We start from the raw sequence: 15096 nt of genomic DNA, 5'->3' as shown, positions 1-15096 counted from the left end.
AATTGATAGAGGTCAATGTTCCAACAATAGCATCTATAATGTTTCTTCAATTGTTTTGTATATTTTTCGTAGAATCTAATATTTTCCCGTTTTTATATCAAATATGATTGTTTGTTAATACGACCACATAAGTGGATTTAGTGTGTGTCAATGATACAACAAAAGTATATAAACAAGAGGTTATTTTTTTTTACACCTAAAATATTGTGAACCTTCAAGAATATTTTTTAGTTCGTCATATTGCATTGATTTTGGTAGGTTTGTTATCAAGATGAAAAAGTCGAATATTAACAGCGAGTGTTTTTGTATATGATTATTATTCAATAGTTATAATTATAAACTTGTATAAATGTTATGATTATAATTTATAGTATTCATAGTGTCTTGTAAGTTTGTTTTTTATTTGTATAAATGTTATGATTATTAATACTATTATTCCTAGTTCCTTTGATTACTATTATGTGTTTCTTTATTTCATTGAAGTCTAAAAATAACATGTTTTCCTAGATTGTACTGTTCCTATTAAAAGACATAAGTCAGGATTAATAGATGTTAATGTTCTTACAATAGCCTCTATGAAGTTTTTTCTATTGTTTTGTATGTTTTTCGTAGAATCCAATATTTTCCCGTGCCTAGGTCAAATATGATTGTTTGTTGATACGACCACATAAGTGGATTTAGTGTGTGTGAATATAACAACAAAAGTAAATAAAAAAGAGGTTATTTTATTTTACACCTAAAATATTGTGAACCTTCAAGAATATTTTTTAGTTCGTCATATTGCATTGATATTGCTGGTGTGTTATCAAGATGACAAAGTCGAATATTAGCAGTAAGTGTATTTTTGAATAATTATTATTCAATAGTTATGATCATAAATTTGTATAAATGTTATGATTATTATTATAATTCCTAGCTTCTTGTTAGTTTGTTTTAAATGATTATTTTACTATAATTCCAGGTTTCTTATTGGTGTGTTTTTTTTTAATAATTATTATTACTTTCATTCCAAGTTTAATTTCTTGTTAGTAATTTCTTTAAATTTATTATTTCTGTTATTCCTAGTTTCTTGTTGGTGTGTTTTTATGATAATATTTACTATTATTCCTAGTTTCTTGTTGGTGTGTTAAAATGATAATATTTACTATTATCCCTAGTTTCTTGTTGGAAAGATTTTATGATTATTATTACTATCATTCCTAGTTCTAGTTGATGTGTTTCTTACAATTATTATTTCTTATATTCCTAGTTTTTTGTTGGTGTATTTTTATAATTATCATTACTATTATTCCTTGTTTCTTGTTGCATATTTATCTTGAATTAGTTTTGTTTAAACGATATGAATTGCGTGACCACACTAAACAGAGGTTCTGAAAATACCATCATCAAATTTCACAGTGCAGGACCATGAAATTGATAAGGCTCAAATATGATCTGTGGGTGAATCTTGAGCATATGCTGTTACAGTAGTGGCAGCCGTCATTTTGAGAATACCTTTTTGGAGTAAATCTGTTTTACATGCAACATTTTAAGTAATGCGAAGTGAATGGAAAATATAAGTATTCTTTGACAAAAAACACTGTTGCGGTTTGGATGTTAGTTAATATTTAATGATTTGTCAAAATATAAAAATTGACTTGTCACCACAAAAGAGCAAAGATATAAGCAAAGTCCTCCCCACAGAATCTAATAAACACGAAAAAATATGGCATAAGGTTTGGATTGACTAATAATGCGTAATTTGATCATTGTGTGCTAGATATTTAATCCGGTTCTTTTCAACTCTTTGCCGTTTGCCCTTTTTAACACTTCATATATGATTTAACTAAAGGTTTTATTAACCTTCCTTCCTTATTGTAATATAAGATATATATATGTGTTAGAACTTGCGTATTTGATGATCTTTTGATTTGATTACTTGTGAAATATGAGGTGACTCACACAAAATTAGCATAAAAATATTAAAAAAAAATATCGTCTTTATCTCATGAACTAGACAAAATGAATTAAAATACCTCCTAAACCTTTTCTACATAAGTATAAAAGGAACTACCCCCTCTTCAAATTGAAAACAAAAACTGCAACAAGTACACATATCAATGATGTTTTTGGACTTATTTTAACAACATTTACCCAACTAGCTGTTAAAACAAACTATTATAACAGTATTCCGCTTTTAAAAATATTGATACAAATCTATTCGTATTTTAAAATATTGTATTTATCATAGACAATCCGTTTAGATATTCGGTTGAAACCTATGATTTTCTATCAATTTTCAATCTGTTTAGAACCAGATTAATTATTATAACAACGAGAAAGCTGTATGCGACCAGATCCATCACAAGTTATCCTTTTTCTGAGTACAAATACGCGGGAACAAGCAGGTTCCAATCTCTATGAATGTTCTATATCGTATATATATATTTATGTTTCTGGTTTTCTGGGTTTAAAATGTTTTTTTACAATACATCTTAAGTATATAGACAAGGTCACAAATTATGCCGACAGTGATTTTCATGTTTGGTGTAAAGGATAGTCTATATATGTTGATTGCCGAATCCGGTGGTGTTTAAAGGCAATAACTAAATAACAAAAAATAACGATTTGGCACAAATCAAAACTTTAGACATACTCACAAAATCATTAATAGGGATGAAACAGAAAGTTAGTAAGTTAATTATAAATTTGAGTAGAGAAATAATAAACGCATATCATGTAGTTCTTTGAATCGTATACTGTATTTTTTATGTATAGTTAGCTTCGACAATGAAAGAGGTTCAATGGATGTAGCATCTGATTATTGTGACAACGTTAGAGACGAAAGACAAGTTATTACTCTGCAAGGTACCACTGCACAGTTTAAAAATGTACATGAACCTCGTCAATTTGCTAATGTACCGATGCAGTTGTATGAGAGTGTTAATAGAGTGACCACAGAGCCAAGAACTACCAGAGATATATGGATTAGATTGAAGCAGTACAAGTGGACCATACTTGCATTCGTATGTGGTGTTATCCTGACACTAGTGATAGTTGTCCCTGTGATGTTATCAAAATCCTCATCACCGGAAAATGGTATATTTGATCTTTTTCTATTTTCTGCATTCAAACGAGTGAAATATAAATCTAAGTGGGGAAAATATGAAATATTGTTTTCTAAAATTATCGATATACCTAATATGAATCGATCGCGAGTGACTGCTGAAAAAAGGTTTATCCAATTCGTGAACTTATGCACGTTTAAATTATAATCTCTGTCTCCTGTGCACAATTTTATCATTTTCTACGCATCCACATCGTATCATCTTACAAAAAGCCTCTCGGAATGTTATGATGTGGCAATATGGCAGCTAATTAATTATTGTGTTTTGAAGCCATAGTTTACCAATAACCACTTAAGTGAACAATCAACAAGGAAGCATGGATATTAGGCACATGAATTACAACTTCAATAAGATAACATGTCGATGAATAGTCAACTGGAAGCAAACAACTAACAAAAAGTACATTTCTGCTAAATAAGAACAATGTGTGCATAAGTTTTATAATAAAAACTGTCCATTTAGTTATGCAAAAAAAATATACATATATTTTTTTTGTTTAATTTGTAGTTTCATATGAATCTACGACTAGGTATATTACGTATTCGTAGTCTCTTACCATATTTATAGTATAAACGTAACCTCGATCACATGGGGTCTTTTGATGTAAAAACATAGGTAGAGCCTTACAGTTTGGCCAGGTTATGGTCAAGAAACCAATAAAAAAATGACTCAAATTGTTATTCATTTGTTGAATACCCGAATACTACAAGCATGTTAGGTTTCGTAAAAATTGTCTGTGATATAAATTTACTGTTAACGGCAGTACTTTCCTTTTCGACTTTACGTGAAAAACGTAAAATCTGATTTGTTTTAGCAAGTTGGACTCAAATAGAATGAGGTGTCTGTAGGTCAACATTGGCAGAAATAAAAAAAAATATAAATGATGAGCTTCCCAATATCTTCATAAACTCACATTAATGAATTTATATAAATATATAATTCACAAGGTATACTCAGAAATCATTATAAACTGGTACATCTCAGCTGCGAGAGTCGATATTCAAACTTTTTTGTATGACTCATTTCATTTAGTTATAACAGATTTTCGTTTATTACATTCGAACAGCAGCATAATACTGTTTATTTTGTCAACTTTAGAAATGAAAAATAAGGATTAAAACAAATGATAACTGTATGAATTTAGTATATATTGGTTTATTTCAGATGACCAGGCTGAATATTTGTTTTCTCTGAAATTTGTCAGAAAGTCGACTCATTCATTAGTGTTCATGTCCGATGATAATACCGTTCTGGGCAATTCTTTCACTAAAGAGACCCCGAATCCCGTGAATCATCCGGAACAGTTGAACAATTACAAAGGAACAATTGGAGATAGATGTTTAACCTCTACAAGTAAAATGTACTTTGAAATTAGGTTCTTGTTCAAAATATTAAAGTCCCTGAATTATGACTCAACATCCTTAGTCCTTGAAGTAGGAGTGGCTAGTCGTAACGAAATAGACAGTAAACATTATGTAGGAAATCACGGGTGGTCGTTTTTCATTAATAATTGCAATACTAGCATATGCCTTATAGCCAAACATGGAACTACGAACACGCGTGAGGAAGTGAAGATGATAGACACCACTAATACAGTTGGTAGAGTGGACACAGGAATACTTGGATTCTTTGTTAATATGAACCGCAATGAGTTCTCTGTTATTGACAAGGACAGTTCGAATATATTGTACACGTTTACAAAAGTAGTGTCCGCTGATCAACTTTGTCTAGCGTTTGGTGTTTATAATCCTAAAACTTTTGAAACAAAACTTGAAATAATGTATGCGTACGATTTTAAAAATCTTCCAATTATTAATGTGATTGCTTAGAAATATTTGATTTTTTTTTATATAGTTTGACCCAAGTTTTATCTACTTTATCTATGACACAAATTTAGTTAGAGGAATATTACATTAATAGTATATTCATATGTTTTGTAAACTAACTAACAGTTTTTATGTTTTTACTCTTTACACCACATTTCCAAATGTTATCAAACAAAAGTTTTCCTATTAAATTAAATGGTCGTTTGGTAAATCTAAATGTACATATATTTGATGCAAGTCATGTGAAGCTTCTCTTCTCTAATGAGAAAGGTAAATATGTAATATATAACTACTGTAGGTGTGCTTAGATGATTGAAACTGTTAATTTTTCTCCTTGATAATATTTATATACGTTTCGGCAACAAAGTTTATCGAAAGATTGTAGGTATCCCTATAGGCACTAATTACCCTCTTTAATATCGGACTTGTTTTTGTACTGTTATGAATCACAATTTATGACTAAAATCAGTAAAACCCGTCGAAAATGCATTTAATTGATAAATTCAACCAAACTTACCGTTATCTTTTTGTCCATCTGATGAATTCAGCCTTGTTTACTGATTTTTATAGTTCGTTCTTATGTTGTACTGTTATACCACTGTCCTAGGTTAGAGAGAGGGTTAGGGTCCCGCTAACATGTCAAACCCCGCCACATTTGGTATGTTTGTGCCTGTCCGAAGTCAGGAGCCTGTAATCCTTTGGTTGTCGTTTGTTAATGTTTTACATAATTGTTTTTTGTTCATTTTTTGAACATACATAAGGCCGTTAGTTTTCTCGTTTGAATTGTTTGACACTATCATTTTGTGACTTTTATAGCTGACTAATATGTGGAATGGACTCATTATTGAAGGCCAAACGGTGACTTATAGTTGTTAATTTCTGTGTAATTTTGGACTTTTGTGGAGAGTTGTCTCATTTGGCAATCTTGCAACTTCTTTTTTATATAATTTTAAATTTCGCTAACTTTCGCCAGTAATAAAATAAACCGATGGCCAGTAATTATAAATGGTCCCTCATATGTAAAAGTTTGAACTTTTCAGATATAACTACAAGTTAATGAGAAAATTGTGATTATTTATTGCTGCAAAATTGGCTTGAAAGTACTAAACACGTAATAACGTATCCGCGAAAATATGTTGGATTATGTTGGATTTCAGTAGTTATGCAGTAGCTTATAACATAGTACCAAACATTTCAGCAGCACAGATGTTTCGTTTGAATAATTGTGTAAATTAACTTTAATAATTGGGTCCCTCCGATTTTAATTGCTTCCTCAATTGTTGATTGTGTACTAGTATTTAACTATTGGCGCATGAATATATTTGTTGATTAACGCAAAAAAATGTATTCAATGAAATTTGCTATCTGATAAAAAGAAAAGTGCTTAAATTCTTACTATTTTTCAAACTAATGTTTTCGTTGTATTAATTTTTTTAACAATTGACGTGCAGGGAAAATAAATTTTGTTAACGTCGGTGTTATTTTCGCCGCAATCTTGTTTACATTGGTTACGAAAAGAGGTTCGGTCAAAGTCGTCTATCGAAAAATAACCAACGTCAAGATCACTTACCGGAAGTTCTCTCGACCAATCATATCATCGTTTTCTCCAATATGCAAATCGTATAAGAATTATTAATGTATACTATTAGGAAGACTAGTTACGAAACTGTTGTCAGGTCACTAGGGATGGCATAGTTTGATATTTACTCAAAGGGTCTTTGCATGTCAAAAAACATATTTATTTCAATACCAATTGTAGGCATGCTACGGGTTATGGTCTTCTTCTATATTTTATGATGGTATCATACTGTACCCCTAACGGGAGGAAATGAACTTGCTTAAGTGAAGATTTTGTTTTTTAATAGTTTAATTGAGGTACGAATCTTGCCTGTAAGTAACTGCTAGCAGTCCTAAATTACTAAAGCATTATTGACATTTTGCTTATTTTCGTTTTTCACCTATTCTGACATCAGAATCGGCCTTTTTTTAACTGAGTTGTTCGGTGGCTATTGCTTTATTACAAATTGTCTCGATGTACAAATGTATAGGGTTTCTGATCTCACAAAACGTGTTTTTTCGCTCCGCCTTTATCTCGCCTATCGAAAGTTAGAAGCCTCTGAATTTATTTTAGTCTTGTATGTTTTTTTTTTATTTCATTACATTTATATGTTTTTTGGACGTCCATTGTCACTAAAATAGTACACATATTTATCAATGGGCCAACTGAGGCCCGCCTCCGGATGCGGGACTTTATTGATGTATTGGAAACAAACTTGTCTATCTAAACCAGAGAGGTTTGGGAATGATATGTTAGACTGTTATACTGTGCAAGATCTCAAATAAGAACACTGATAATTGATTAATTTTATCAGATTCGAGCTCCAGTGCTTGACCTGGAGTCGATAATTGGATACAGCTCTCGTATGCATTCACTTGCAGGTACCCCAATCTTTAACATGGTTAACATGGTTAGATATATTGCCTAAAATCAAAAATAGTATACCGCTGTTCGAAAGTGAAAATTCATCATATAACAACATGATATCGGGGTTGAATATTGTCCAATTTTTCATTCATTTCACATTTTTTCAAAAATTTTCAACAACAGAATCCTACACTGATTGACGAATATTTATTCAATGTTTAACTCCAAATATAAGTCAATTTGGAATCTTTTTTTCTCTTCGATTATTGTTTTCTTTTGTTTCAGTATTTACTTGACAATCGGACAAGTACACTGTATCGTTTAATAGGTGCCTGATGATGGATTTCGTTTGGCCTGGCAATCTGACAGTCGCAAATATCAAACCATGCAGGCGACCAAACTATTTGGATGTTCGAAAATATATCATATAAGTAACGTTTTTAAATCTCATGGTAAACGCATGGAACTATAAAATTCTTAAAATTGCTTTAATATAAAAAAGAAGATGTGGTGTAATTGCCAATGAGACAACTATCCATAAAAGACCATAATGACACAAACAATAACAAGTAAAGAAAAAGAAAACCTGTTGCTGCGTATGAGATTATATACATAAGTCTCGATCTCCTTGTCCTGTCAAAGTTATCTGTTTCAGAGACGCATGCCTGTGTGATGTGTAACCATATATGTTTTTTTATCATTAAATGGTGTTAATTATTATTATTTATTGTATACTAAGTTTTATATGTATTTGAATGATTTCTGATTGACTTTAATAAAATCTTGAATTTTCGATTTTGTAACACGTTTATTTATGGGTTGGGCTATTGTCATTTTAAATCATGTTATCTTCAATGATTACGTTTTAGCATTACCTGTGTTTATTTTATCTGAGTGATCATGTTCTTTATAAAATAAGTACACAATACTTTCACAATTTTGTTTTAAATTGCAAGCGTTCTACAATTTGACTGATCAATATTTTTTTTAACTATTGGACCTTGGTAAAATTATATGACGGCAAGCTACGGTTTTGGCTAATTTTGAGATGATGAGGGAGTTGCAACGTCGAGTTTTACCTCTTGTATCTAGGGTTGTATTAGTACATAACGTAGCCCTACCATTCTGGATATATATGACGTAAACATGAAACAATACGGTTGTGTTTCTGTTCTTTATATTACGATAGTTGATTGAGCCCCGTCATTTATTGTATGATGCATCTTTCGTATAATAAAACATTTACTGACTGGATATTCGTGGAATAGTAAGTTAATTGTCCCATCGGATACAACTATTGCCCTCGGTGTCTGTGATTCCAAGGAATATGTTTTAAAACTCGATAAAATTGTTTATTTGAAGTACTTTTATAAACAATTGTTTACTAGAAAGCTTAGCATCATTTAGTGTACAGGATACAAAAGTTTAAAACCCCGGGTATGCAGATGTTCCCCATCCTCATTGAAACAACAAGCTAATGTGTAACCAATTATGATATGACTAATGCAACGTTCACAACAATAAATGTAATTAAGCACGATAAATTATTAAAAAGTTCTGATGAAACAATAATCTATCCAGAAATCATATTATATGATATTCTGCCTTAGGATACTGATGAGTAGAAAACCCTTAAAAATGATGACCTAGTGGAAAACAGTAACATGTGTGGCAAATAAATTTCATTAAAAGCATACCTGAGATGTCAGATGTCGAAGTTCATAATTTGACAAAAAGCATCTCTGTGAATGTTAATTAAGTTGGCTCGTATGATAGAAAAACACCATTGTAAAGATGTTCTACACCGCTCCATGTCTACATGAGATAACAGAACGATTTTATTTAATTGAAATGGCCCAAATAGGTTTTAAGCGCTGTTGTCGATGAATACAAAAAACGATAAACAAGGCTGTAAGGATAATGTCCGTTCGCTAAATTATTTGAACTTTATGGGTATGTTATACTCATCAATACTGTCGAACTTGAAATGAGGGATACAGTTAAGTCAGCCTCATATCATGACGTACAACTAGAAATTGACATTGAGAGGTCATGTCAAAGTAAATGAATGCCCATCGTTATAATTAATGACCATAATTCAGTGGTTGTCGTTTGTTTATGTGTTACATATTTGTTTTTCGTTCATTTTTTTACATAAATAAGGCCGTTAGTTTTCTCGTTTGAATTGTTTTACATTGTCATATTGGGGCCTTTCATGACTGACTATGCGGTATGGGTTTTGCTCATTGTTGAAGGCCGTACGGTGAACTATAGTTGTTAATGTGTGTGTAATTTGGTCTTTTGTAGATAGTTGTATCATTGGCAATCATACCACATCTTCTTTTTTATATGACTGTTAGTCAGACCTTTCATTTTCAGTGGACTTTTTGAGATCTTCTAATCACACTAAAGCAGATACTTACTAACTGATTAAAACTATTTTTACCCAGCATGCCCTATTTTAGATAATAACCTGGCTTCAATATTTGAAAATAAGTAACACACATCACATTAAATGAGGATGACAATCGATTGCAATATAAAAGAAAGGACCTGATATCTTCTCGATAATTTAAACATTTCAAACATGTTCTTAAATCACCTGAGATCATTCGGAAATAAACATGAACAAATAGTTTGTTGTTTGATAATACTTTACTGATAAAAAAAAATACGCCGCCTTTTGTCGGTGACGTCTAGCTGGAGATACAAGTTTATTTAGAAAACAATCAAAAACACTAAGAAAGTTCCTGTATGAAGGAAAACCCATATGTTGAACATTGTCATCCTTCTCTTTGTTTATTTCGAAAGTAGATGGAAAGTTAATAATAATAAGTGTTAAACACTTTTCTAGAGTAGAAAGGGAATATCGCCGATAGCGCGGAAACTTAACCCCCGAACTTTCGGTTTCATTGTTATGAAGTTTACTGAGAAAAGATTCTTAATTAATATGAACGGGACACACGTGGTAGTATGCAAAAGTCTTCTCGACGAATTTTACAATAGATTAGGAAACGAGTGGGTAGTACTGAAATACAAGGTCAAATGTAATGCATAAGGAAATGAGATGAATACGATATTTAATTTCTTACACAATTGTTTTTGGTTATTTAATTTATGATACCAAATGTCATTGGATTGATTATAAAAAAACTGACCAAAGATAAATGGCTTAAAAATTAAAACGAAAGACGGGCGTTTGTTAGGTAACATGTTGTAGAACATTTCGCAAATAAAGGCAGAAGTAGTATACCGCTGTTCAAAACACATAAATTGATTGAGAAAAAATCAAATCCGGGTTTTAAATTAAAATCAACTCTAAGAGGAAAACAATGAAACAACAGAAACACTGAGGAGCAACAATAAACCAAACGATAATGCAAATAACGTAGATATAATCTAAGTTGTTAAATCTTAATAAAATTTGAAAAAAAATTAAGCATGTATAATTAATAACATAACCTTAACGTTTCGTAGTCTCACACTAGTAATAGTAGTATATTAACAAGTGAATGTGTTTTCTGATGAATTTATAAAAGGTAACCTATTTCTGTTCTCTAATGTTTTAACTGTATTAACGACAAAAATTGAAATACTATTCCGTATGCCCTCTGAATTTCTATAAATGAACTCGTACATTATCTCATTGATATCAAATGTACCCTCGACGAGTTAAATCTTCTTTAAAAATATCAACACCAGAATGATGATTTTACGAGAACAGTATTAGAAAACTGTTTGGTTGAGACTTTTAATGAACTAAGACGGTAACAGGTTCATTAAAACATTTTTTTTTGCATGGCGTCTATGGATTTTAACTATAACCACACACTCTATCTCCTATATCTGTAACTTGTGTCGCTATATTTTTCATGGAGAATGTTTTTCCAGTCATTTTTTACTGTTGTGATATATGTTGCTGTATAGGTTTTTCACTCTTTTTTCATGTAATTATCTTAAAGTCAACACATTTCCTAATGTTTGCGTGTCGATGGCGTATGCAACTATTTTACAGTTAGATGTTTGCAGACTTTGAAGTTATTTTTGGTATTATTTATCGTAGGGAAATGTTCCCATACTACCATTTCCTTATGGTTATTATTTTTTTGGAGATAATTTCATACTTAAAACTAAGATATGTATCTTATTTTTGTCAAAATTACTACATCTATTTAAATTGATATCCAATCAACAACGGATTCCTCTGAAAAATACATTTAATGTAACTATGAGAAATACATTGCCTATTTCTGAACATTACAGGAACAACTGAATAATCTGCCATGCAAACATCAAGATCAAATAAATACTTTCAAATAGATGTAGTAATTGTGACAAAACTAAGATATATAGATTCTTACACTGCAACAAGTGTATTACGATATTTCTCCACTCGAGACAGTTAAATTTTATTATTTAAAGCGCGAGGCTTGCCGAGCCCTTTAAATAATAAAATTTAACTGTCGAGAGTGGAGAAATATCGTAATACACGAGTTATAGTGTCGGAATCTGTTTCTCTAAAGGTTTTTCTCGGGGTTTTTTCAAAAAATTTAAGAAAATTGTGCTCTTTATATGCGACGTCATCAGGCAAGGTCGCCTTTTTTCATGACGTCACAATAGGAAAATTGAGATGAAAACAAAACATTTAGACGTCATAATCAAATTTCGACTAATCATTTGCCGAGAACAGATTTTTCACTAGTGAGGAGAACTATTTTTCTCACACCGGTCAGGAAATGTGAAAATAGCACAAAAATTAGAGAAATATATCTTTCTTTTTTAGTTTGACAAGACTTATTGTGAATTGTAATTTATAGAGAGAAATAACTTTATGTTACCCCCTATCCATTTCCAGGAATATGATCAGGCATAGATTACCTAAGCTCTATTTTGCAAAACTTTTGGGAATTTTGTTCCACAATGCTCTTCAACTTCTTACTTTATTTGGCCTTTTAAACTTTTTGGATTTGAGCGTTACTGATAAATTTTTTGTAGACGAAACGCGTGTCTGGCGTATATACTAAATTTGGTTCTGGTATCTATGATGAGTTTATTTAAAAGCGTTTGCGTGCAAACCGTGTATATTTGATATTAGGTTAGTAGGGAGGCAATGCTTATCTAATACACGGTTGGTAGTGAAGTTACGTCCCTTTATATTCCATATAAGATAAGAAGGAGGCGGGGCTTATTTCATACACGATTAGAAATGGTGTTATGAACTTTATAAAAACAATTCGGTACTGAGAAAAAATCTCTATAGTTCCAACAGAAGAAGAAATTAATGATTAAGATTGAAATAAATTCATAAAACATATTTAAACCTTACAAGTCCTTATTGTTGGCATCTGTTTTTGTAGGATCAATAGAAGTATTTTCTTAATGTTAACAGCTTGAAGACTTGCTCATTTTGAGAATCACAAGTCTTAATTTCACACGTTCAGATAGTCGGTAAGATAAATGCGTTACATAGTGTGCTAGTGACGTAATACGGTATCTATGGGATCAGTAAATTCCATATGGGGATTCGAGCTTCGCTCTCACTCCATATATACCGTATTAGGTCACTAGCACACTATGTAACTAATAGTACCCTTTTCATAAGACGAGGATTTTGACATCATTATAAGAATTTATTTGTACGAATTACCCCGCATGTAAATGCAGTATAGGGTAAAACCACAGAAAGACTGGAAAAATTCAAAACGGAAAGTCGATAATCAATGGTAAAATCAAAAACTCAAACATATTAAACGTATGAATTACACCTGTCATACTTCTACCTTGGTACAGGCATTTTTTTAAAAGTAAAAAGTAGTGGATTAAACCTGGTTTTATAGCTAGGTAAACATTTTACTTGTATGACAGTCGTATACAATTCCATTATATTGACAACGATATGTAAACAAAACAAACAGACCTAATATGTAAAAGTGTAAAAATAGGATTACAGCAGTCAATATGTTGTCTAACCTTCATCCCTATGAAAACAAACACATATGTAACGAAGAAGAACAAAACGGTATACAGAAAAATCACATTAGAAAAAAACGAAAGACATGCTTACAAGAAATTTACCATACCCCAATAACACAATGACAGGATGCATTAGTACAGAGTCACGTCATGTAACAAAGAAACACAGAAGGCATATAGACAAAGCACATTCGTAAAAATTAATTGTATAGGATTTATTTGTTTTATTTCAATTTTGATTTAGGAGAAAAAAACCGACATGATTATAAATACAAATAATTACACCATTACTTACACAATTCTGTATTGATACTGTTTTGCTGTTTATAAGACAATAACAATCAAAACCAAAGAGTAAACAAAGACGCATTAAACCAAAAGACATTTCCATCAACAGTTACAAATAAAAGATAAAAACACAACACGAACTCTTCTAAAAATCGGGAGTGCAATCAGGTGCATCGAAAGAATGACGTGTGACGCACGTTTTTGTTTCTATTGTGGTGTATTAGTGTACTGTCGTAAATAAATTGAGGTTGTTCGTTGTTATTCTGTGGATTTATATGTTGTAGTGTACTCTAGGAATGGACTTTAGGTTGAGACCTCTGCTGGTAAACTATCAGTCCCCGTTGTTATTATCAGCTCAGTAGTCAGCACCTCGGAATTGACATGAGTCAAACCTTTCTAAATTTGTACGTTTGAAAATTTAAAAAAAAACTAACGTTTCAACTCCCTTAGGCAAGATTGATCTTAGACGGATTTGGCTTTTTTTTAGGTATTTTTGTCATAAGCTCTTCAACTATTTTGATACTTTTACATCCTCGGCTTTCAAATATTTGGCTTTGAGCGTTCCTCGTGAAGGTAAATCTAAAAAAAAATGTTTTGGAAGCATAAAACAAATAAATTATTTCACTACTTCATTTTCATTAATCATGTTAGTGATTGAACAAAAAAAAATCCCATTTTATGTTAGAGCCCCTTTAAGAAAAACAGATATTTGTTTAAAAGAAATTCCATGACATATAAATCTCAAAGTATTTATGCATCATTAATGCTCTTTAATTTAACTTCTACCTACCAACTTTGTTAAATGTAATGAAACGTTGGCACAATACCATGTCTTTATGAATGATGAATAAATGCTGTTAATTGAATATGTTCAATGTATCTATTTTGTATCACCTAATCAAATGTTATTCTTTCAATTTGTGACATATATTACCTTCATTTTTTTCTAGGTAAAATTGATAACAATAAAACAGAAACTTTCTGCATTAAGATTCAGGATTATGGCTTATCTTCCGGTTCAACTCAAGACAACTGTTATCAATTGTTGCTGTAACTTTTTATCTTTTTTACTATCAACACAGAAAAAGTATGTTACTTTCATACTGGAAGTGTTCCCTGTAATGATTTTAACAAAAAAATACTATTTCACCAGGCCAGTTAAATATAATTTTTTAATTAAACAAATTTGCACATAAGATGATAACCACCACTGGAAGTTCACCAATCAGATAGTAATCAATTAACCTTATGTTTCTAAAATATTCTACATCAATCCCAATTTTAACAAAAAGGTGCTTTAAAACACCCAAGGTATATATTGATGACCCAGACATATTTTGCTGCAATATGTGCTCACTAGAATAAATTTAGCTTCTTTGGTATTACACCTGCATTTTGCTTCAACAATAATTTTCCTTTATTAAAAAAAATGCTAGACTTGTCGAATGACTGTTTTCTCACTAATATTGCTATACGT

At 31.1% G+C, this 15096-nt stretch overlaps 1 protein-coding gene across 1 annotated transcript; it reads left to right on the top strand.

The window, feature by feature from the left end:
* Positions 1 to 672: 672 nt before the first annotated feature.
* LOC134706177 (uncharacterized) lies at positions 673 to 4936 on the top strand. Its single transcript, XM_063564885.1, has 3 exons — positions 673 to 832; positions 2758 to 3078; positions 4272 to 4936. The coding sequence occupies exons 1-3, from the start codon at positions 811 to 813 to the stop codon at positions 4934 to 4936; spliced, it is 1008 nt and encodes a 335-aa protein (XP_063420955.1). The 5' UTR covers positions 673 to 810.
* Positions 4937 to 15096: the final 10160 nt, after the last annotated feature.

The sequence above is a fragment of the Mytilus trossulus genome, chromosome 2, assembly GCF_036588685.1.
Source record: "Mytilus trossulus isolate FHL-02 chromosome 2, PNRI_Mtr1.1.1.hap1, whole genome shotgun sequence".
Classification (NCBI taxonomy): Eukaryota; Metazoa; Mollusca; class Bivalvia; order Mytilida; family Mytilidae; genus Mytilus; species Mytilus trossulus.
This window is presented reverse-complemented; position numbering and strand designations above follow the sequence as displayed.